Genomic DNA, 25429 nt, shown 5'->3' on the forward strand with positions numbered 1-25429 from the left:
CACCACATTCCTAAGAGGTCTATGAGGGGCGTGCATAAGAGCACAAGAGTGCCTACTGTTCCTGTCCTATTGTTTCCTTTTGTTATACCCAATTAATTTAGTTATTACATACCCATATTTATATATATACTTATATATTGTATAGTTATTTCATGCTTATGCTTATATATACTGTGTGACAAAATAAATAAATAAATAAAAACTTGAATCTGGTCTCTACAATCCTATTCATATCATTCAGGGGTGGGTTCTATTTACCTTTACTACCGGTGCGCACAGAAGCTTCCTGATGATATCCGGGTCAGTGGGCGGAGCCTCCCAATGGTTTTACTAGCAGTGCTTGCGAACTGGTCTGAACCAGGGGCAACCCACCACTGATATCATTGGTATGCTATACAAAAACTCGTGCATAGTTTATGTAGCAGGGTATTGAGTTTTGATTCAATGCTACTAGGCAATAAGTTTTAGATTCTGCATAATAGTGCTAGAATAGCTCTGCTGGAACAGGTCAAGAGTCCATCCAGTCCAGAATTCATCTGTTTAAGTCACCAGGCTGAAAACTGGGAATCTGGGAGTTCTAGCCCTGCCTTGGACACAAAGCCAGCAAGACAACACTGGGCTAGTCATTCTCTCTCAGTTCTATAAAGAAGGCAAGGACAAACCACTCTCAAAACTGACTTGAAGGTATCTTTGTCCTCTTACCCTCTATTCAACTGAAACTTGACATGTTTAATATCCTCTAACAGCTTCTAGCACTCTTGAGAATTCTTGAGAATCTCAAAAATTGAGGTATCTTTTATCAAATTGTTGAAGTTTAGCATGGTTTGAATTAAACTGATTTGTCTCTGACTTTCAATGCGGTTCAAGCAGAATTGCCTTGCCACCACCTCTGAATCTCAAATTTAAATTGGATCACAGCTCACTTCCCAGATATATTCAGGAAGTTCAGAAGCATGGACAGGGGAAAGAGAAGGTACTTGATCAGTCCTTTCAAATGAAGAATTCCTAAGGAGCCTCAACATTGCTCAGCATGCAGTTCAGAAGAATAAACAGAGCAGCAATATAGAAGATCAGTGGCAGCAGAGAAATGCCTTGGAGCCATTCAGAATTGCCGGCATCCTCTGTCATGCTATAGCAGACTAGAGCTAAATTCTTCACTTAGCTGTGGTGTTTTGTCAGTGCCAAGAGCTACAGAATCTCCATTATGCCTTCTACAAGAAGTTGCTGCACTTTTCTTATATTACAGTTTTCTGATTTTTGAAAATATTGTTGCTCTTACATTTCATGCCATGTATTAGCTTGTCTTTGGGTAGATCATTCAGCCTCCCTTGGTTCTAACACTATGGTTATCACCTTTAAAGCGCTCCATGGCATAGGACCGGGATATCTTCGGGACCGCCTTCTGCTACCACATGCCTCCCACCAACCGGTACGCTCCCATAGAGAGGGTCTCCTCAGGGTGCCGTCAGCCAAACAGTGTCGGCTGGCGACCCCCAGGGGGAGAGCCTTCTCTGTGGGGGCACCTACCCTCTGGAACGAGCTTCCCCCAGGACTTCGACAACTTCCTGACCTCCGGACTTTTTGCCGCGAGCTGAAGACGTACCTATTCTTCCGAGCAGGACTGGCTTGATAGGGGTTTTAAATTCGTTTTTAAATGGAGTTATTTTATATTATGTATTTTATATCTAAATTTAGGCCACATTGAATAAGTTTTTTAAATAGTTTTTATTGTAATATATTGTATTGTTTTTACTTGGCTGTTCACCGCCCTGAGTCCTTCGGGAGAAGGGCGGTATAAAAATTAAAATATTATTATTATTATATTATTATTATTATTCTGCTATTTTTCAGTAGGTTCACAATTAACAAGATTTGAGGATGGTTACTAATTCTAGTGGGATTAAAACAGTGATGAAATCTGAACTGGTTTACTACTGGTTTGTTGGCTGCGCTTGGCACTACGCATGTGCATGGGCAGTATGCACCACACAATGCATGCGAAGTGCATGCCAAAAGGAGGCATGAGGTAATTAGAACAGCATGCAGATGTGTGTGTGCGTGTGTGTGATCAGCTGTGGCGCACCATCTTTTTTTTTAACTTTTAAAAGCATTTTTTTACAACCTATTTGGCTGAATAGGTTGTAAAAGAATGTTTTTAAATGTAAAAAAAGCCTCTAATAATCAAGCAGCTCAGCTGGGATTGTAAGAGCCTTTTTTTTTACCTTTTAAAAGCATTTTTTTAACAACCTATTCGGCTGAATGGGTTGTAAAAATGCTTTTAAAAGTAAAAAAAAGGCTCTGATGATCACGCAGCTCAGCTGTGATTGTCAGAGCCTTTTTTTAACCTTTTAAAAGCATTTTTTAAAAGAAGCGGCAAGTGGGGAAGCGGGCGACCAGGCACTGGGTAGACATGGGCAGGAGGCCCAGAGATTTTTGCTACCAGTTCTCCGAACCACCTGCCAGCGCTATTGGATTGGTTGATCCGGTCCGAACCGGGAGCATCTCACCCCTGGATTAAAAGAGAACCAAACAAATTCATGAGCTATCTAGGACTATCCCCCCTCAGAGATTCATCATTAGCTCTGGAGCAGCAAGCCTCCAAAGGCCAATAGGAGAGAACAAGAACAAGAAAGGGATATAGTTCCATCTCCTGCTGGAACAGGAGCATTGGCCTGGGTGAGAAACAAAACACTCTGCTAAATGGGGCTTGGGCTCCTCTAAAAGATCTATTCTTACAGTAGGTTTTCATAAGGTGGATTCTGTTATGTTTCTGAACTGAGCAGGAGAAAAAGATCACAAAATGATTTAAAATAGATATTTTGGTGACAGGAAGTTTGCTATCATATATAATTGCATTGTGATAAAAAAATATTCTTTCTTCCCAAGACCTGTCCCCATTCCATTTTCCAAGTCAAAGCCGAATTATATTTTAGAGATATGAATGTCATATTATTCTGAAACCTAATGCAACCATACTTGCCTTGTCAAAAGGTTGCATTGGAGTTAGCTACTTGTCAGTTGTACAATAGATTTCTTTCTTCAGCACTGACAAGTGTAGTGCACATTGTTGCTTTTGACTCTTTCGATTTCTGTCCCTTTATTCTTTTATCTCCAAGCGTTTGATCTCAGAAAAGTGACTCGCATCATTTAAAAAAAACATATATACAGTCTTTCTACTTGCATCCCCTTGCTAAATAGCTAATTAGGTAGCAAAGTATTATAAAAAGTAATTGCATTGATCCAGACCAATAATGGTTTCTTGGTTTTATAATACTAGGGTTATATTATGCATGTTTGAGAATTACAATGACTTTAAAATGTGTCTAGGATTTGTCTGCTACTCACAAAGAAGCGATCAGTGCTCTGAGGAATCCCATTGTCTTCAATTCTACCCTCCCAAATCCTGCTATATTATTTCATTGTGATGCGGAGGTGGTATTCCTGGGAGTGATGTGTGAATGACTCAGGAGTTTATGCCAAGAGTATATATTGTTAGGGCATATGAAAATTTTCACCTTGCAAACATTAGGGGTGCTCAAAAGTTGTGACATGCCTTGGGGATTGTAAAGATACTTTGGTTATTTTAATATAATTTAGGTGTGCTGCACTGCACACCCGAAGAACTAGATACAAGAACAGGTTTTTCCCGAATGCCATCACTCTGCTAAACAAATAATTCCCTCAAAACTGTAAAACTACTTACTAAGTCTGCACTACTATTAATCTTCTCATTGTTCCATCACCCATCTCCCTCCACTTATGATTGTATGACTGTAACTTTGTTGCTTGTATCCTTACGATTTATATTGATATTGATTGTTTCCTGATTGCTTATTTGTACCCTATGACTATCATTAAGTGTTGTACCTTATGATTCTTGATGAATGTACACTTTTATGTACACTGAGAGCATATGCACTAAGACAAATTCCTTGTGTGTCCAATCACACTTGGCCAATAAAATAATTCTATTCTATTCTATTCTATTCTATTCTATTCTATTCTATTCTATTCTATTCTATTCTATTCTATTCTGTATAAGAAGATGGACAGTAGAGTGCTGATGTAGTGGATGATGGGGTCCTCAGGTTACAGTAATGGCCTTCAATATGCAACTGAGGAAGAGCTAAGGATCTTTTGGCTTATTAATGTCCTAAAATTTTCATTTGGTCTTCCATTCAAGAACTAATTCAATCTGACCCCACTTGGCTTCAGAGATCTCCCAAAATTGGAAAGATACTTAATACTACATTATTGATTATAATATCTCTTGGCTGTCATTTGTATTTAACTTCTTTTTTTGTGTTGGGCTTTAATCATTTTAATTGTTTTTATGATAGTTCATTGTTCAAAGTCTTGAACAGACTAAAGTCTGTTCAAAGGGTTGCTATAAAAATTGAGTAAGTAAGTAAAGTAAGTAAGTAAGTAAGTAAGTAAGTAAATAAATAAATAATTAAAATACAGAAAAATAGTTCCTTTGATTTTTGCCAGTGTTTATTACAATTGTCTTAACTACATAGAATCTGGGTTCAAGAACAAAAATATTAACAAATGCATTATTAATGTGCCTATTGATCTATCTGTTCATTAGTTAGCTCTTCCACAATAATATTGAGTTCTTATCAAATAAAAGCCAAAAGCTGATCACCATGAAGAATAGCTTCAATATGTGTATACCCTGGCAGGAGATTTATATTTGTCGCTTAAAATTTTTAAGGTCTTTTAAAAATTCATCAAGTGATATTGAAATTATAATATTTTCTAACCTTCAGGCTGTTTGTGACAAAGCCATATTAGGAGCTCGCATTCTCCACAAAGAATTCCCAGGAATAGATGTCTGATTTCATATTTATTTATCATTTAAATTCAGGCAAAATATCTTCTGCTTTTCTATTTCTCAAGAAACACTCAGGGTGGTTTACATTATAAATTAAATAAGAACTCAGTCAACAATTATTCTGAAAAGAAAAGCTTGAATTGTTAAGCTTATTTAAAACAGAGAATTTTTTGTTTATTTCCTTTCTTAGCTTATACGCAGTGCTTCTCAATTATTTTCTGTCATGACCCCTAGGAAGAAGAAAACATTTTTCGCGCCCCCCGTGAAAATATGACGAGGCGTATGTAGCACTTGGCTTCACTGTGACTACGGTGGGAGACGAGGAAACGCGCCCCCCTTTACGGAGCCTCGTGCCCCCCCTGGGGGGCGCGCCCCACTATTTGAGAAGCACTGGCTTATAGGTACTTGAGATACAGATGGTAATAATGTTTTCTCAACTCCTCAACTGGTGACGTGTATATGTGGATCTATACATATTGTATATCTATGGTTGAGTTTATATAACAGACTAACATCCTATAATGATCGTTTTATACAACATGGTAAACCAAAACAAAACTAACCGTATTATTGAGTATTATGTGAACCAGTTGGATCTTTGGTCTGATCAGGCAGGGTTATTTTCAGGATATTTTATCTTTATGGATGAACACTGTATTAATTTAAATAATCTGATCCACTGTGCTCTAATTCTGTTAAGCATCAACTCATCTGCTATTGTAAATTAATGCTCTTTGTGAGAACATCACTTATCATGTAGAGTATAGTACAATAGCTGCAAAATGAACATTTTTCTTGTGAAAAGCTTTCTGTTCTTATACGTGAAAATATTTTGTTATCCAAATTCATGGAGCAGCTCTGCTTCTGTTTCACCATTCATGCACCATGTCAATCAACTCGCATATAAGTTCTCATGTTATGGAGGACAAAGGTGAACAGATCTAGGTGGAAGTCCTCAAGTTCAAAGGCAGAGAGTTCTCATTATATTAGAGGGAATTGTAGCTTGAAATGTCCTATTGATAGGTTCATTCAGATGCCAAGCTGAGCACACTGACAGAAAACAGTACAGAAGGAGGAAAGGCAGACTACGATTATAGGTTGCTAAGCTCATTTCACCTGCAAAGGGGAAAATATTGATTTCATTCATCTCACTTAGCTGTTAGTATGACTCAAGGAAAAAAAAGAGGGGAGGGGAAGAGTCTATGTTCAATGACATTAACTGTGAAATGACACCATTAGAGCTGAGGAAATAAAAGGCAGCTGCTGAAATGATAAATCTAACTTCTTTAAATGAATTTAAAAACACACTTTGTCTTCATAAGGAAATGGAGCAAGAACTGTGAGTTCTGGGTGTAGCTTTGGTCTGTGTGATGACCTTTGCAATACACTTGGTAATAAATGAGGTTTAAATTATGGTGGATTCTTATAATTCATTCATAATTAGCATACAAAAACAAGCAGGTGCAGCCTACATAGTTTAGCAATCACTGGACTGAATTAGTTCAGTAATGGTAGACAAAATGGAGAACACTTGGCAAGACCCACTCGTAATTTTGATATTAAATAAAATGTTTCTAGAAGCAAAATAGGGATAAAAGTGATGGATAAAGAAAAGGAAAGGCAAAAAACCCCCCTCAAAACAACAAACCTAGAATAAATAATAGATAAAGAACAACAAGAGTCTGAAGATTTTAGAGAGTGTTGGACTTGAATAAAGAAGATAGCAACAGAAAGGGTACATCCCTGGCCTGCTCTTGAGTTGCCATAGGCAAGGGGGATGGGAAAACGAACTTCTCAGCTGCATCAAGGAGCTCGTATCTCAGTCAAAACAGCACATTCCAACTGATAAACCAAGGCTGTCTCCACGGAAAGCCACAGTGGCCGGAGAGGAGTGATCTCTACAAACAGCAAAATTGCTTCATTGGAGAATGTGACTGATGACACACCTTGGTGGGGGGAGGGACGGAAACAGGGTCAAATGTTTCTAAATTAAGTGAGGTCCGAGTAAATTAAGTGAGGTCCGAGTTGGCTTCATTTGGTCTATGCCGACATGAAGCTTCTAATAAATAATTGAATTTCTTTTGAAGCTTGGCGTGAGGCTCATGATTTGATTAGGGCATTGGTCAGAACCCTGACAGTACACCTATGTTGATGGTGATGAAGAGAGTCATTATGCAAAGAAGAGAGAACTTCCTGAAAATTTCTGGTAGGTGCTTTCAGCATCTCATCCAAAAGCAGTGTGATGTGATTGCAAGTAAAAATGGAATCCAAATCATTGCTTGATTGGAATCGGGAGCTATCAATCAGAAAAATGTACCTCCTTTCTCAGCTCTATCCCTAATGACTGACTTTAGACACTTCATTTATGGTGAGCCTGGAGGAGGTTAAAAAATGTACAGGTAGTCCAGTTGTGGGATTCAAGTAATTTAACAACTGGTTCTCTGCCCTAATGATTTCTTCCAACAACCAGTTTGCCAAACTGCTCAGAAAGTTAACAACCGGTTCTCCCAAAGTGGTGCGAACTGGCTGAATCCCATCACTGAGGTAGTTTCAGGTTACGAATATAATGGAACCTGCCCATTCCATTTGTAATCCAAGGATTCGTGGGAGAGAATCTCATACCTTGAACAGAATGACTCCCTCATTTCGCCCACACATTAGCTAATCAAATGCAAAGCTCGTTAAGTGCACACAAGTTATTTCAGGATGGGGAAGGCCATGGGGGAGCCTAGTGATGGAACAGGACATCTGTCTAAGACTACCCAAGACCTCCTTGATCCAATGAAATATCTCATGCTCCCCACAATTTCTTTCCTCCCGACCCAACCTGCCACAGCAGATCACTTTCCTTGTGAAGATCTAGCAAGAAATCTCCTCTCCAGCCTCTCAGCCACGTGTGCCCCTCCGATGCTACATTTGGGCTCCCGCAGGCCTCTTCTGGCACATTGCTGGTCGAAATGGAGCTTCTGAGGGGTGGATCCGCCCCTTAGAAGCTTGATTTCAGCTGGCAATGTGCAGGACCAATGTTGCATAGCCTCTGCAGTTGTTCATAAGAGCGAACAATTGCCGTGGTACTGCAAGATTCGTAGTTTTGGGACTTGTACATAAATGCGAGGGGCGCTTATCACGTAGCTTGATCATTCCTTAAGGGAATGTTTGTAACCTGGGAATTACCTGTATCATATTTGGAAAGGGAAATACATAACAGTTATACTAATCAATACTAACCTATGACAGTATTGTTACTATGGTAGAAAGATCTAACTTTCCCTCTCTTTAGATTTTGGTTAATTTCTAAGGTATTGCTTATATTCCATTATTTGTAGATCAGACGTTTCTGGTCTAAATATGGCTAAGGTAGTCATTTTAAAAATGAAGGGAGCAAAAGCTCTAAGTTGCCATGACATTAAATGAACTGGAACTATTGTTTCCCAATTTCAGATCTGTAGTGCATTCAATAGAAGTTAGTGCCAGTAAAAATTAAGAATGGCACTGAAATCTGTTACATTCAGATTTTAATTCAAATTGGCTTCATTCACAGTTCCTGAACATTTTTGCAAAATGAAACAGTCATCTTCTGTTATTCACACTTCCTCAATTTTGGTATATGGTTTCCCAAACAAAGCATCCTGTACCGAAATACATTTATTATGGGAAAATGCAAAAAAGGCAATGCATGTGGATGACAACAATATGCAAAAATGTTAGAGACAATTGCTTGCACTAGAAAAATGCACAGGAAAATATCCTTTTTTAAAAAGCACAGAATGAAGCAAAGTTAAGTTTGATTTCATATATTTCTTACCATCTGAATACCTGTGCTCCATTACAAAACTATGTGATTGGGCTTGATAAATCAATACTTACACCTTGAAAATTAATGAATAGTTACAATCAGCCTCTCCTCTCCCTTTCTTTCCCTCAGCCTTGTCCCACAGAAGCCTTCCCTATCCTATCCTCTTCTTTCCCTCAGCCTTGCCCCACAGAAGCCTCTCCTATCCTATCCCCTGCTTGCTGCTGTGAAAATAAAACTGAAACTGAAACTCTTCTTCTCTGCCTGTGTTTTGCATTTGGAACATATTTTTTCTCAAGTGGGGAGGGGGAGTAGAACACCTTAGCATCAGAGGGTTGTTTGGAAAGTGAAACAGTATTTGCTGTGTGAGCAAAAAGGAGACAAGAAGGAGCCTGGGTGTGGCTTAGCTCAACTGTTCTGTAGTAAAGCTGCTTGCTGCTGTGAAAGTAAAACTGAAACTCCTCTCCTCTGCTTGTGTTTTGCATTTGGAAGAGATTTCTTTTCAGGTGGGGAGGGGGAGTAGAACTCCTTAGCATCAGAGTGTGTTAATCATAATATAGGAAATACTAATGATCTAATGGTCATTTCGAAAAATCCTTTCTTAGTGAGCACTTAGAAGCCAAGAGGAACATACATGGCAAATTTCAAGTTGACTTTATGATTGTGGAGATTTTGTGTTGACGCATGAGTGATATTTCGCTTTTATACACATAGATTTCTTTCATAACCATGATAATACCTGTTTGTTATAAAAAAAGTCATTTTGAACATTCGGAGGGCAAATGTGTATAATGTTGGATAAGAATTCAGAATGGAATCTGATTAGCTAACAGTGAGTGATCTTGAGCAAATCACTTTTTTTAACTAGCCTGCTTCACAGGGTTGTGAAATTAAAATAAAGGAGACAAGGGAAGGGAAAAAAGCACATATTCCTCTTTGCTGGTTTTTAGCTTGCTTTCCCAGCATTATAGATAGAACAGTTTCAAATAGCCAGATGACTTTTTGTGATCCTTCCAAAGGTGAAGGCCATTGTTCTGGTGCAGAGCCACTCACCTCCCAAAATCCTAATGTTCAAACTAGAGGGCAAATGGCATGCTCATCAACAGCTGGGATGATAATTTGATCCCCGTTTTTGTTTTGCTGTTAAACTCTATATTTTGCTGTCATGGATCAGAGTTAACCTCCTTTAGCAGCTGTGTAAACTTGATATTTCCAGATGCTCCATTGGCATTTAAGCTCTACAAGCTTCCTCTCAAGTGAACTAATGAACATGTGAAACATTTTCTCTGGATTGGTAGGAATCCTGTAAAGGTCAAGTCCTTATCTTCTGAAGTTTCATTAGTGTGTAATTAAAAAAAGAATATTTACAGTTGATTGCACTGTCAAAACTGAAGCACCATTTACTTCTTTTAGTGATCATGGGCAAGGGAGGGAGGAGGTGGTAAAGTGTTGGCAGCAGCTGAGTGGGAAAGGCCTTTGACAATCCCACTCACAACATCAGGAGGCATAATGAGAAATGTGTTATACTCATTTTACTGTGCTCCCTCAAATCTATCTATCTATCTATCTATCTATCTATCTATCTATCTATCTATCTATCTATCTATCTATCTATCTATCTATCTATCTATCTATCTATCTCCCTGAAATAAATACCTCAAATATTGGATACTAATGCTTAATGATTCCATTCGCTATTATTTTCAGAGAATCTATTTAGACACATTTCCGCAGAGCCCACTGCAAACTTGTTCATGGAAATGGGGAACAAGAAATGGATGTGGGGCAACCATGATGATAGAAAGGACTAGATGACTTACAAGGTCCCTTCCAATTCTGTTAATGTAATCTAATCTAGTTTCTGATATCAGTGATCTTGTGCAGGAATAGGAGTTGAAAACAATACGCAAGTAAACCATTTGTGAGGAAGCAATCCATTTAAGAGCTTCAGAGTTAAGGCAATTCTTATGAAGTCTTGGATGAGATGTTATGTTTCTTTATTCTTGATAAATTGAAAATCTTGGTGGTCCTTGGAAGAAAGACTCTGATCTATTCATCTTTAATAGGAAAACATCATTTTCTACCTTGAAAATAAACCATGATCTGTATGTTTTCTCTCCCCCTCCCTTTTTATATGCATGTGACAGGATCAACATTTTCTATTTTCAGTGTCAAGCTAGCCACAGTTCTTTGTGACATCTGTGCTCAGTGATTTGTTTTAGTATAGATTATCCTCTTTCTATTTCCAACTTTCTCAAACTTTGCTGTTACTGTCTGGTCTGTCCCAGGTTAAAAGTCCAGTTAGATGTGTTTCCGACTTCACACAACAGTTCTAAGAAGAGGAGGAGGGAGCTTTAGAATGTCAGATCAGACATCCAACAACTTCCTATCTTATGGGAACCAAGATCATCCCAACAGGTGCTGGCCAGAGACTGGAAGAGGTTACCAAGGAGATGCCAGAACACTTAACTGGACAATATGACCTGTGACAAGGAAGGAAGGAGCTGTCTAATCTTTAATTGTACTGAAAGTGTGGGAAATAGCCAGAGCTGGTTTTAAGATCATATGTGCCAAAATGATGTACTCAATAAAGCAGTACTTTGAGGAAACTGAAAGTCTTGGAGTGCTGACTTGTTTCAGTTCGTTACCTTGACATACCGTATTTTTCAGAGTATAAAACGCTCTGGAGTATAAGACGCACATTAGTTTTTGGGAGCGAAAATAAGAAAAAAAAATTCTGCCTCTGCCTACCAGCATCCATTGGTATTCACCTGGCTAGCATCCTTGCAGCAAACAGCAAACAGCCTGGTCAGCTTCAGAATGTTATTGCAGCCTGATTTAGCATGAACAGCTGATTGGTGGTTGGATTGGCCTCCCAGAATACCACCAATCATCTGTTCCAGCCTGTGGGGATCGCCAGAGCCTATTGTCGCCTCCACATGTCGGGTTTTTAGCCTCTCCACATCGTGTTTTTGGCCTTCACATGCTCCTTTTTAGACCCATTCCAGGCTGCGGGGATCGCCACATCACATCACCGCTGATTGCTGCCTCTGCACATCGTGTTTTCGGCCATCACACATTGTGTTTTTGGCCTCTGCACACCTCAGTTTTAGCCTCTGCACGTCGTATATTTGGCTGCTTCTAGACGGGGGGGGGGGGGATCGGTGGCAGTGGCAATTCCTTCTGCCTGGAACCAGTCAAAAATGCAACGATAGGCAGCGATAGGTGGCAATGTACTGTGGTGATCCCCTCAGCCTGGAACGGGTCTAAAATGGGACATTTGGAGGCCGAAAATGTGACGTGTGGAGGCCGAAAATAGGTGAAGGGTAGGGGCTGGTCTAGAGACGGGACTAGAATTCACAGTCTCCTGGTTTACAGGTTAACCCCTTAACTACTACCCCTGGTAGTTCCTGTGATTTCCTTTCTTCAATATCTGCCATGAATATTATCCACGCCCATAGAACAAAATATGGACAATCTGAACCTCAAATCAGAAAGGCTAATATCACAGGTAGAAAATCTTTAATTCAAATAAATATATGCTAATTCAGCAATTTGAAAGTCTTTGATTAGCACAGCAGGGGCAAACTGATCTTAATATTTTGCATTCTGAAAAACAGTAATCAGCTGATTCATATTATAATATGAAGTTCTAGAGGAAAATGTCTATTGACTTTTCTTTTTAAAACTGAAATGCATACTGTATGTTCAGTTTGCATAAAGATGAGCATGGCAGATATTAAACAACAACCATGAATAGATCTGTTCTTTGCATTTGTGAAAGCACCACTTTTTCTCTTCAGAAAAAAAAGGGAAGTGCTTTCCTTTGTTAGAGCAGAATTTTATCTTCAAAGAAACTGAGGCTTCATGCTGCAACATCTTGAGCTGTTACATTTATGCAATGCCTTGAGCAACTGTTTAGAGATATTGAGGAAGATCAACTGTGAGTTTTCAAAGCCAATGAATCAGAGCTTTGATCAAACACATCAAGAAGGACTGCTTGAATCAAGTGCATTTTAGCCATATGCAGCCCCAAGATAGTCTTCTGAAAACATTAGAGTAGCTAAAGAAGCTATCATATAAGATAAGCAGGTGGATTTTTAATGGCTGTCTTTGTACTACAAACATTGCCAGAGATAGCTAGCCATTCTTCTACTGTGTCTGTTTATCTCAATCTGTTTTATATCTTATCATAATCCACTCTCTGTGCTAGGGAATAGTCTACCCTCTTCTGCTGTTCAACTAATACAATGTGTGAAATGGATAATTGTAAAGGAGTATGTGTTAGTCTCTATGTATGTGTTAGTCTGATTAATCAGACCACCCTTACCCTTTTGAAGGATTCAACCAAAGAATGGAATTGTTATCTAGGAAGATTATAATGAAAGATGGACTTAGAAAATCAACTGAAGTACACCGTCCATATAACTTGTATTACATAATGGTTCTGAAAATATATTCAAAACATTGTCATACATTGACTTGTAAAGCCCTAAATAATTGAGGGCTTGGCTCTTGTTGGAACTGTCATTCGCACTATGAACTCAGATCCACAGGAGATGGTCTCCTGAAGGTGCCTGCATTTAGAAACTTGACTATAAGCTCATAGGCCTTTTCTTGTATGCTTCCCAGGCATACAATCTTGTCCGATAATATTGAACTGCAAACTAGGGCATACAAAACTTTTGTCAGACCAATTCTTGAATACAGCTCATCTGTCTGGACCCACACTGCCTATCAGACATTAATACAATTGAAGAGTCCAGAGATATTTCACAAGAAGAGTCCTCCACTCCTCCGCTCGCAACAAAAAGTCTGATCTAAGAATAATACATAAAATCATTTGCCACAATGTCCTACCAGCCAATGAATACTTCAGCTCAGTGGTGGGTTGCCCCCAGTTCGCTCCAGTTCTGTAGAGCCGGTAGCAAAAATCTTCTGGCATTCAGAGAACCAGTAGTAATGGCTGGCTGGCCACGCCCCCGAACTGGTTCCCGGATCATCAGAGGTTTGTGGTTTTTTTAATTTTAAAAGCCTCTTTTCTTCAGCCAAAAAAATGTTTTTAAAAGTAAAAAAAAAAAACCTCTGATGATCGCGTGACTGAACAACCTCTTCGGCCGAAGAAGTTGTTAAAACAAAAGGTTTTAAAAGGTCCTCTGGCAATCCCAGCTGAGTTAAGAGCTTTTGGGCTGCTATTAGGCAACTTCAGCTGAGATCTTCAGAGGAGCCTTTTAAAAACTTTTTTTCTTCTGGCCCACCCAATCCCCCCTCCTCACTTACTTAATTAAGTAAGCTCCTTTCGGGCTCGCTTTCCTTCAGCTTCTCCAATCAGTTGCATCAGCTGCAACTGATTCTGCCTTCCTGCAATCCATGTCCTCAGTGCCTTTGCTGGCTGAGGAATTCTGGGAGCTGAAGTCCACAAACCTTAAAGTTATTAAGGTTGGAGACCCCTGATCTTAAAAATATAAATAAAATAATAAAATATTTGTGCAGCTTTCTGAGATTTGGTGTGTTTCTGTAGTGTTTCACTCTAACTACACAAACACACAGAATCTCACAAAGCTGTATGTGGCATTTTGTGTGTGTGTGTGTGTGTGTGTGTGTGTGTGTGAGTCAGTTGTGTTGTGATGTGTATGTGTAAAGTGTGAAAGTTGGTTTTTGAGCTTTTTGTGGCTGTGTGAGGTTCCTGCTTGTTGCAGGGGCCATTTTGGGTGAAGTGCAGCTGCTTTTACATTGTGTGTGAGTCAGTTGTGTTGTGTTGTGTGTGTAAAGTGTGAAAGTTGGTTTTTGGTACCTCTTATTGTTTTGTATACATTGTTTATTATTTTTATTATTTATTGTTATTGGCCACGCCCACCCAGTCACATGACGGCCAAGCCACTCTCACCCAGTCACATAACTGCCAAGCCACACCCATTGTCACATGACCATCAAGCCACACCCACAAAATAAGCCACGCCCACAGAACCGGTAGTAAAAAAATTTAGAACCCACCCCTGCTTCAGCTTCAACAAAAACAATACAACGGCACACAATAGATACAAACTCATGGTAAACCGATTCAAACTAGAGTGCAAAAAATATGACTTCAGTAATAGAGTTGTCAATGCCTGGAAAGCACTACCTGACTCTGTGGTTTCTTCCCCAAATCTCCAAAAACTTTTACCTTAGATTGTCTACTGTAGACCTCACCCCATTCCTAAGAGGTCTGTAAGGGGTGTGCATAAGCGCACCAGCGTGCCTACCATCCCTGTCCTAATGTTTTCTTTTATTCATACCCTTTACATGTGTTTATAATTATGTTTACACTTGTATCTGTCATAAAAGACATACTTGACAAAAATAAATAAATAAATTTTTTTTAAAAAAAGTTAAAAAAAAGAAAAGAAACACTCTTCCTAAGAAGTGTACTAAGCCCTTTGTCTCCTATTATTTAGGAACTTTCCTCTTTTCCTCTAGCTTTCTTTCTTTCACAATTGTTAACATTAATATTTAAGCACTGCCCAAGTATTTGATATTTTCTACTTCTGCCATATCAAAATAACATTTCCGTGGAAACGTTCAGCAGAGAGGCTCTGGAAGTCACAGCTAAAATTTGTGGTAGCCTTTTGGGCTTTGAGGCTTCTGATTAAACAAATATTTCTGAAATAATCAAAAGCTTTCATACTGTTTTACCAAAAGTGAATGAGGCAAACAAACGTTTGAGAGAAGCAGTGTTCAAATTATGACGGGAGGGAGAAAAGGGATTGATTCCTTTAGTGCAGGAGATTTTAGGGAACATAATTTGGCTAAAACCAGAGGACTGTATCCCTTTCATCATTAAAGCATTCATCATTTAAGGTTTTATAGTCTGGATGCAATGATTGGCAGGATCTTAATTCCTGTATAAATCTCGAGAGATCCCAGAGTATCAAATGATAAAAGGTGGTGGATTAGACACAGAATTGTAATAATAGAATGGGCTAGTTACACTTCTGTATAATTCCTCTGTTCGTATCTTTAATTCACTTTCCATGCTATTTAAGAAGTGACTTTCCATGCTGTTTAAGAAGTGAATTATGAAGTAAAAAGTTCCAAATCAAATGGAACAAAGTACTCATTCACTCATGTGGGACTGAGATCTCAATAGTTTAATTAAAAATATTGATAGGATTGATCCCTAGACTCATTTCTCATGTTATAGGAGGACCTGACTTAAGGCTGTGCTTGAGTAGCTGATGAGACTTTTGTATCCCAGCAAAGTCCAATAGATTTGGAAGGGGATTTCTATGTGAACTTGCTGAGTAACCATTTTAAATTTCCCATAGAACTGTGGAACAATGGATGTAGCGATGCTCCAAAGCATTAGGGAAATTAAAAACAGCAATTACGTGTTGCTGCTGTGTAGCTACTAAGGCAGTGATACAAATGGGTACGTCAGCATTACTGTTAAATAGAGATAGGAGAGCTTGTGCATTTACTCTGCACAAAACTAAATTCTCTGTGTAGATGGAATTGACCCATTTGAATATAGGGAAGATGCCCAATTAGGTCTTCTACACACTCCCAGGATTGTGTGACGATTAATAATCAGTGTGGCATTATTTCTCAGAACATGCAAAGTGACCCTTAGGTAACAAGTAGAATTTTAATCAGTTATTATGTTAGTATTCATAGATAGCAGATGAAAATTCAGTCAATTTCTTAAGCTATATTAGTGTAATGAGCCATATATAGGTCCCTATAGTCTTTGTATTTATATGGCAATTTCCTGATTAATATCAATTAATGACATGCCAGTGCACATTGGAAATGAATGATGATATTTCAATCTTGCTTAATTACATTATACTCAAGTTGGAAAGAATAAGCTGAGTAAACATTTGTGCTGTTTTATTTATTTATTTATTTATTCTCATTTATAAATATATAGTGAATTTTCTGTCTGATATTAGTAGAATTCAATTTTGGCTGTAAACTTATAATATATGGTCTGACCATCCACTAATCTGCATTTTAGTGATTAATGAAATCAATTGTCTAACCAATGTAAAGTGACTTCCCCAGTAGCATTGTACACTGTTTTAGAAGATGAAGTAAAACAGCTGGTTTGATATCTTCTGTTTTTGGCTCGTTGAAAAGGATGCAAAGTTTTACAGTGGTCTAAGAACTATTTCAGATATGTATGTCTGTCACTTGTTAGCTGCATCAAATGGTAAATCAGAAATAAAGAGAAATACATCATTGCAGACAAAAAGTTATAGACTGCCCTTAAATGTCAATTCAGCTAGTGGATCAGTTCACACATTTGCTGTTGACTAATGAGGGGACATACTTGTAAGTGCACTTTGGCCCTGAGCTCACCTTAGTGAGCACTACATTTTGAAGCTGAAACATAGTATTATCAAATGAAGGATTCAGGAAAGACTCCGGTGGCCTAGGCCCTAATTTTGTCCTCCATGTCTCATCCTTGGTGTGGAAAGCCCATTACTGTTTCTTCAAAAGTAATTTCAAAATGCAAATAGGCTTGCTAACAGATTTTGTTTCAGAGAGATTGTCAATTTCCATGCCCTATGCTCATTTATTTTTCATAAAGAATGAAATATGGGGCAGAGATTTATTTGTTGACAGTTATCAGCAGTAACTCAGCCTCAACACTGACCTAAATTTTTCCTGCTCAGAAGCAGTGAAGGAGAAAATAATGAAGGCTGTGTTATTTCGGAGATGCAAAAACTTGAAAATTGCCAGAATTTATTCAAGCTCCTTGAATGTCAGAAAGTTCAGGCCTCAAGTTTTAACATCCTGAATGAGCCAGCAAATACTTTGGTAAAGGATTTCACCTTTGTAGATTTTCAGATTGCATGGAACTGAAGCAGGACCCCAATGCTTTATAATACAAGTGCTTTATGTTTATTTGTTAGGATTATAACAAGATGTATTAGAGATAGAAGTTGACGTGTCGCATAAAAGCGGAAGTATATTGCTTGGCAGAGGTGTGGTGTTGCAAGCTTTCTGTAAAGCACAGGAATATTTCTACATGCTGTTCTTTGTAACCTGTTTCAGTAACTATATGTGGTAAGAAAGGGGCATCAATAGCAACGTATGCATCAACATATGTATCTGGATGGTGTATGATAATGGTAGTCCATATATGGGCTTTTGTCTGTGACAACCAATTAGGATAACTTCTTCTTTTTCTTATGTGATATCTGTAACCAAAGGTATAAAAGATTATGCTTGAGCCTTGCTTGAGGCTCAGACTTTTGTTTTCCACGTGAGTGGGGGTCTGTGTCCTATTTGCGCAAATAATAAATTAATTCTTGTTTCTCAAATCCTTCGTAGTCTTGTCTCCTCACTGTAAGACGAAAGATTTCTATTACAGAACAGCTCCAAAGGTCCTCCTTCTCTTTTTCTTCTACATAAAAAGTTGAAAAGATATTTGATATTGGAAAGTTATGGATGCAAATAAGGAAGCTCAATACTGCAGAGGCTATATGCTTTATGAGATGCCAGTTCAATCCTAGGCTAATTATGGCTTTGCCCCATCCAATGCGGTGACTGCAATTGCCACCTGAACCCTTGAGCAACTGTAGGCTCATTCTGCCAACTTCTCGTGGGTGACATTTTCAGTATGTGTAATAAGTAGAACAGTTATGCATCACATGAACCAACCATTAAGGAGGTGCCTCATACACAAATTTCTCCTGTGCATGGAGAATGTGAAAACTTCCCTACTATAATCACATCCATTGCTGCACATTGGGTTTCCTATTTGCCTCAGACCTAGATAAATGAACTCTGGCCAGCAGATTGCCTGCCAGAATAAATTGAGGCTGTCCACACTTTACACTACCATCCCAATTCTTCAGCCTGCAGTTGGGTGGCACTCAATAGAAAACTAGGTTATACGAAATAGGTGGGCAAGATTAAAGGCTGGAGGACATATATAGAATTTGGAGATGGCGGGTTGCAGTGGAAATGTACATGGTCAGAAAAGGGAGGGGGAAAGGCTCTCAGCCCCTCTATATAACGTATACTTATCTTCTAGGTAAACATAAGTAGATACCTTCCACAGCTGTAAACATACCAAGGAATACTTTTCCTTGAATTCTGTAATATTTATTTCCAAGTTGACACACAATGGATTTGGCAGGATAATTCAGTTGTTGCTTTCAGTGAGTGAATAAGTGTTATGCGATTGGGGTGCACAGCAAACACACAGGGCTTAAATAGTTCATTTCGGAGTTTCATCAGAAAATTTTTTCCCGTTGTTTTGCTTTCCCAAAATGAAGTAGGTAAGTGAAGACCTACTCAACTTTCAGAGTAGTTGGAAAAGTGTGCATTACCCATGAATGGCTTAGCTCCTGCCAGGCGCCTGTGGAGAACAAGGCTTTTTAGTTCTACAAGCTGCTTTCAAACACAATGCTGGTTCCTCCCTGTAGCCCACCCTTGTAGGACATTTCAATTTAGAAAGTGTGCAACTCACATCAGTGGTAATTAGACCTTTTGATTCAGTTTTGACATCTCATTATGAAACACTACTTCTTCATTTTCAGAGAGTAAACCTAAGATTATAATATGGCAGCCTCGACTGGCTACTCTCCCCAATGGTTATGTTGGCTGGCAGCCAATTTTCTAATATACTTCTACTTGGTTGCAAAAACATTCCCATCAACCATTTTCTGTTGACTCTCCCTCCCCTGCCCTTAAATACACTGCTGTTAGCTAATTGCAGTTGAGTTCTGTCTGACATTAAGGATTATTTTACCTCACGAAGGGCTATCTTTCAAAGAGGTCATTTCCCAATTCACTGGAGAATGACTAAGAAGAGAAGGAGTAATTTTTCCACCCTAGCTCTCACGCCTCATTCTGTTGAGCCTAACTAGGATGGTGGGTGGGAAAGGGAAGAAGAAACAGAATGAAGCTTTTGGCCTCTATTTATTTATTTATTTATTTATTATTTATTATTCGTATTTGTATACCGCCCTATCTCCCGAAGGACTCAGGGCGGTTCACAGGCAAATAAAAAACATATATATACAAATTAAGAAAACCATTAAGAAACTTATTCAAAAAGCCAAATTATTAAAAATAGTATAAATATTAAAACCAATTAAAACCCCTATAAAATTTAAAAACTAGTCCAGTCCTGCGCAGATAAATAGGTGTGTTCGCGACGGAAGGTTCGGAGGTCTGGAAGTTGACGGAGTCCTGGGGGGAGTTCGTTCCAGAGGATGGGAGCCCCCACAGAGAAGGCCCTTCCCCTGGGCGTCGCCAGACGACACTGCCTAGCTGACAGCACCCTGAGGAGTCCCTCTCTGTGAGAGCGCACGGGCCGGTGAGAGGTATTCGGTAGCAGTAGACGGTCTAAAGAATTCTGGCTCAATATCCCCCACATTTCTTCAACAAAAATGTAAGGGAAAGGAGAAATATGCATATCAGTCAAGTTCCATATACAATAAGTGTCTACAATACTGTAGTCACTTTTGAATTACATTTTTCTCCAAGCAGATTATGCTTTAAAAGATCCGCATTTGTTATAAAGAATGGCTTTCGCCAGGAAATATATTTTTCTTTAAATTAAAAAAGTTCTATTAAAAAATGAAAACACAAAATATATCTAAATAGCTCTAATTCTTCACTTGGAGTGTAAAATAAATCTGAGAGAGGTGATATTCATAACATTTGTAACTCATGCTCAAAATACAAGATTTTGATGTGGACTCACTGGGGAAACCCTATGATTTTTACCTTTGTTATTGGAATTTACTAAAATTCCTCAGAGCCCAATCTATGCAATGCAGTCTGACTTACATTCCCTTTAGTTCCATATTACACCTATTAGTGACTGAATGATGTAAAAGTCAATATTTGGGCTAACAGATACAGATAAGGTTATATGACAGAGTCATGAATTCTTGCTGTATTTTTATTGTTAGTGTAATGTATCTTTAAAAGTTTTGGCGGGAAAAAAGCACGTTGCTGATTGGTTGAAGCCCCCGGCTAAACTGTATATAAAGAGAGGTTTTTCCCAGCACTTGCTGCTGGGTTCACCATATAGTAAAGAGCTGTTGTCACTATCCTGGTCTCCTGCCTCGTTATTGCCCGAATCTAACACTGGCGACGAAGGTGGGATTTCGAGGCTAAGAGCGCCAGGAAAAGAGCTGAACTCACCAGGAAGACGTGAACCCAGCAAACAAGGGGCGGAAAGCAGCGATGTCCGGCTACACACCGCCAGCGCCATTCGACCCAGCTAAGGAAAAATGGGGGTCATACATGGCTCGTTTCGAGTGCTTCCTCGAGGCGAACGAACTTCAAGGAGTTTCAGACAACAGGAAACGAGCGTATTTCCTGAGCCACTGCGGTCCAGAAGTTTTCGACACTGCAGAATCCCTGGCGGAGCCAACGCCGGTACAGTCGGTACCGTGGCAAACTCTGCAGACTTTATTGAAAGCCCATTATGCACCAACGCCGTCCAAGTATGTGCAACGGTTCGAATTCGGAGAGCGCAGACAGCAAGAGGGCGAGTCTATCAGCGCATACATGGCCGCCCTGAGGAAAGCCTCAAAACATTGCGAGTTCCGAGACTTGGATGAGGCATTGCTGGAGCAACTCATCCGCGGGGTCAGGGACATCCGTTTGCGGAGGCGGCTGCTGTCTAAAAGCAACCTAACGCTGGCAAACGCCTTGGACGAAGCCAGGGCTCACGAGATGTCTACCCAAGTGGCGGAAACCCTACAAAAGCCGCTCGCACCAACGGCTGGTGCGAAATCAACCCCGGTCCACAACGAGGAGATCCAGGCTGAGTCGGACGGTGAGGAAGAGGAAGGAGTCTTCCACACCGGGAGGCCGGAGAAAGAAGACCGGGGTGACTGCGCAAGTTGCGGAGGGCAACACCAACGACAACAATGCAATTTCAAGGATGCGACTTGTCGGCGGTGCGACAGGAAGGGGCACCTAGCACAGGTCTGTCGAGCACCCCAACCTTCCCGCCAAAAATTCAAACTGACCAACCAGAGCGCGGGAACGGCGAAGCGGCCCGTGATTGGTCAGTTCAAAAAAGGCGCGAAGTTGAATCAGACTGTCGTGAGAGTGGGTCACGCAGCAACACGCCTAGAAAAAAAAATCTTTACGAAAACGAAGATTGAGGGGGTGCCATGCCGATTGGAGGTGGACACCGGCTCAGCGATCACGATCATGTCCTGGGACACTCTCGTGAAAGCCTTACCCGCCATCGCAAAGCGCAAGCTGAAACCACAGAATTTAAAGGTACAAGACTACCAAGGGAATCGCATCCCTGTTCGAGGGGTAACGTACGTCCACGTCGAGTATGGACAATACAAGAAAACTCTGCCCATCATCATAGTCAATGGGAACCTGCCAAGCTTGTTGGGACTGGACTGGTTCCGAGCATTGGGCATGGGAGTGACTGGAATCTTCAGAAACGAAGTCAACCTCAAAGACGCACTCATGAAGGAATTTGGGGACGTTTTCAAAGACTGCCTGGGCAAGTACACGGGGACCCCTATTTCTTTTAACTTAGACCCCCAAGTTGCCCCTATCCGTCTAAAGGCTAGGAGGGTCCCGTTCGCCCTAAAGCCCAGGATTGACAAGGAACTGGACAAACTAGTAAACCAAGGAATTCTAGTGCCAGTTGACCATGCTAAGTGGGAGACCCCTATAGTCACCCCAGTCAAACCGGACGGGTCGGTCCGGATTTGCGCTGACTATAAGGCAACGCTTAACAAAGCGCTGCAAAAGAGTGCTTACCCCGTCCCGGTGGTACAGCACTTACTGCACTCAATGGGGCAAGGGCAGGTTTTTGCCAAACTAGATTTGACCCAAGCCTATCAACAACTGCCGGTAGATAGCAGCACAGCCGAAGCGCAGACAATTGTGACTCACAGAGGGGCGTTTAAGTGTACCCGGTTACAGTTTGGGGTTAGTGTGGCTCCAGGGGTATTTCAGAACCTAATGGAGCGGCTACTGCAGGGACTACCAGGGGTGGTACCATACTTTGACGATGTACTGGTATCCGCTGAGAATCTAGAGGAATTAGGGGTAAGGCTGCGAAAAGTTTTGGGCATTTTCCGGTCTGCCGGTCTCAAAGTTAAACTGAACAAATGCCAGATCGGGGTTGAATCTGTGGAATTCCTGGGCTACCGGATAGACAGGGAGGGGATTCACCCCACTGAAAGCAAGGTACGGGCCATCAGGAAGGCCCCGGTTCCAAAGAACAAAACGGAGTTGCAGGCATTCTTAGGTCTGGTCAATTTCTACGCGGTATTTTTGAAAAATAAGGCAACAGTAGCCGAGCCGCTTCATAAATTACTAGCAAAGACAGCTGCATGGTCTTGGGGAAAGGCGGAAGCTAGGGCATTCCAAGGGGTAAAGAATCTCCTATCGAGTGATAGCCTCCTTATCCAATACAATGGCACGCTGCCATTAGTGTTAAGCTGCGATGCATCTCCCTATGGGGTGGGGGCTGTGCTCAGCCACAGGGTGCCAAATGGCACAGAAGCCCCTATTGCATATTACTCCCGAACCATGTCATCAGCTGAAAGGAATTATAGCCAGCTTGATAAGGAAGCCTTGGCTATAGTCTCCGGGGTAAAGAAATTCCACGAATATGTATTTGGTCGTGATTTCAAGATCATCACCGACCATAGACCTTTGCTAGGCCTGTTGGCAGGCGACCGCCCAACACCCGTGGCACTTTCGCCCAGACTGACCAGATGGACTATCTTCCTAGTGGCGTATTCCTACAAACTACTACACCGGCCAGGGAAGGACTTAGGGCATGCGGACGCCCTGAGCAGATGCCCGTTACCAGAGACTATCGAAGACCCCACTCCGGGGACACCAGTTCTGCTAATTGACTCTTTGGACTCTGGCCCAGTCACATCCAAAGAGGTGGCTCGGGCTTCGTACAAGGACATTACAACAAGGACTGTAATGGGTTGGGTACAAAGAGGTTGGCCCGCTGCGCCAGGCGAGCGTTTTAAAGAATTTGTAAAGAAACGTGGGGAACTCTCAGCTCAAGGGGGGTGCCTGCTATGGGGGGATCGAGTGGTGATCCCAGAGCAATTGAGGGAAAAGGTATTGGAGCTCCTTCACGAAGGCCACCCAGGGATCGTGAGAATGAAGGGTCTAGCGAGAAGCTATGTGTGGTGGCCCTTAATGGATATGGAAATTGCTGAAAGGGTAGGGAAATGCCAGGCCTGCCAGGAGTCCAGACCGCTACCCCCAACGGCCCCGATTCGGGAATGGGAGAGACCCCAGGGCCCTTGGTCTAGGATCCATATCGATTTTGCCGGCCCCTTCCACGGCCAAACCTTTCTGGTAGTAGTCGATGCCTACTCCAAATGGCTGGAAATCATTCTCATGAGATCCATGACAGCTGAGGCCGTGATTTCAGTCCTACGGCACCTATTTGTAACCCACGGGTTGCCCGACACTTTAGTCTCCGATAACAGCCCGCAATTCACAGCAACCCAGTTTGAGGGGTACTTGGCAGAGGAGGGCATCCGGCATGTCCTCTCGGCGCCTTTCCACCCTGCGACGAACGGCCTTGCAGAACGTTTCGTTCGGAGCGCAAAAGAAGCATTGTCCAGAATCAGGCCAGGCGATTGGCAAACAAAAATCGATACATTCCTGGCAGTCCAACACAGAACCCCCTGTGTAACAACTGGCCGCAGCCCGGCAGAGTTATTAATGGGTCGGAAACTGAGGTGCCCACTCGACCGTTTAAACCCAAACTACACACCAGACGGTTACAAAGGGGCACACGGAAAAACAAGAGGGATGGCAGTAGGCGACCTAGTGTGGGCACACAACTACAGCGAGGGCCCGACCTGGTTAGCAGGAAAAATCCTAGAGATAACAGGACCAAAATCATATCTAGTAGAGACAGAGGATGGCCGGGTGTGGAAGTGCCACATAGACCAAATAAGGAAACGCATAACCGGTAAATCAGAATCAGACGAAATAAGCCCTGACTATCCGATGCTTGAACCCATAGCTGACTCAAACCCGGGGCAAACGTGGGACTTATCTGAGTTCCAGGAGGTCCAGCGACGCCAACCGGTTCCTTCGGAAAACAACAGGGACGACTCTGCAAATAATCCAGGGCCGGATGGCCTAGAGGAGGAGCTGAGAGGAACAAACAGTCCCTCTGGTCAGCTCGACTCACTCCCAGAGAATGAATTGCGCAGGTCCGAAAGAGTCAGGAAACGCCCAGTCTACTTGTGTGATTACGTTGAAAAATAAGATGTTAATTTTATGTAAATAGTGGTAAAGTGTTTTCTGGGAGGGAAGGAGTGTAATGTATCTTTAAAAGTTTTGGCGGGAAAAAAGCACGTTGCTGATTGGTTGAAGCCCCCCGGCTAAACTGTATATAAAGAGAGGTTTTTCCCAGCACTTGCTGCTGGGTTCACCATATAGTAAAGAGCTGTTGTCACTATCCTGGTCTCTTGCCTCGTTATTGCCCGAATCTAACAGTTAGCATTTGAATAAGTCAGTATTTCACCCAGTGATCACTATATGAGTGGCTTCTTAAGAATATGGAAAACATTCTGATATTACTTAATATTCAGTCCACAATAGGAATACAGTATACAGAGACTTCTGGGCATACTTCAGTAACTGGAACTAATATTATGTAAAAGCTGGAACAGTTTAGTTAAGACTCTTAATTCATTTCAGGTTTCTGATTGTGACTAGAGACCATGGAGCTCTGTTCTGTCTTATCATTTTTGTTTCTAAAAAATAGAATTGATAACGTTTTGATAGTGAAACAATTATTCTGAACTGTTAGTAGA

The 25429-nt window shown here is 41.0% G+C and overlaps 2 protein-coding genes across 2 annotated transcripts; both read left to right on the plus strand.

The window, feature by feature from the left end:
* Nucleotides 1-20741: 20741 nt before the first annotated feature.
* LOC131199691 (uncharacterized) lies at nucleotides 20742-21975 on the plus strand. The gene is made up of 2 exons (XM_058185763.1): nucleotides 20742-21505; nucleotides 21954-21975. Exons 1-2 carry the CDS (start codon nucleotides 20826-20828, stop codon nucleotides 21973-21975), a joined length of 702 nt encoding a protein of 233 aa, XP_058041746.1. The 5' UTR covers nucleotides 20742-20825.
* A 137-nt stretch (nucleotides 21976-22112) lies between these two features.
* Nucleotides 22113-24362, plus strand: LOC131199817 (uncharacterized protein K02A2.6-like; the record flags this gene model as incomplete). The annotated part of the gene is made up of 2 exons (XM_058186053.1): nucleotides 22113-23288; nucleotides 23661-24362. Coding segments are annotated over 2 exons (1878 nt in total), but the record flags the coding sequence as incomplete, so codon positions are not given.
* Nucleotides 24363-25429: the final 1067 nt, after the last annotated feature.

The sequence above is a fragment of the Ahaetulla prasina genome, chromosome 1 (assembly GCF_028640845.1).
Source record: "Ahaetulla prasina isolate Xishuangbanna chromosome 1, ASM2864084v1, whole genome shotgun sequence".
Taxonomy (NCBI): Eukaryota; Metazoa; Chordata; class Lepidosauria; order Squamata; family Colubridae; genus Ahaetulla; species Ahaetulla prasina.

Coding starts and splice junctions, on each gene's coding strand:
- LOC131199691 (XM_058185763.1), top strand. CDS start 20,826: ATGTCCGGCTACACACCGCCAGCGCCATTCGACCCAGCTAAGGAAAAA. Junction 21,506..21,953: donor GCAAGTTGCGGAGGGCAACA/CCAACGACAACA, acceptor GGACAATACAAG/AAAACTCTGCCCATCATCAT.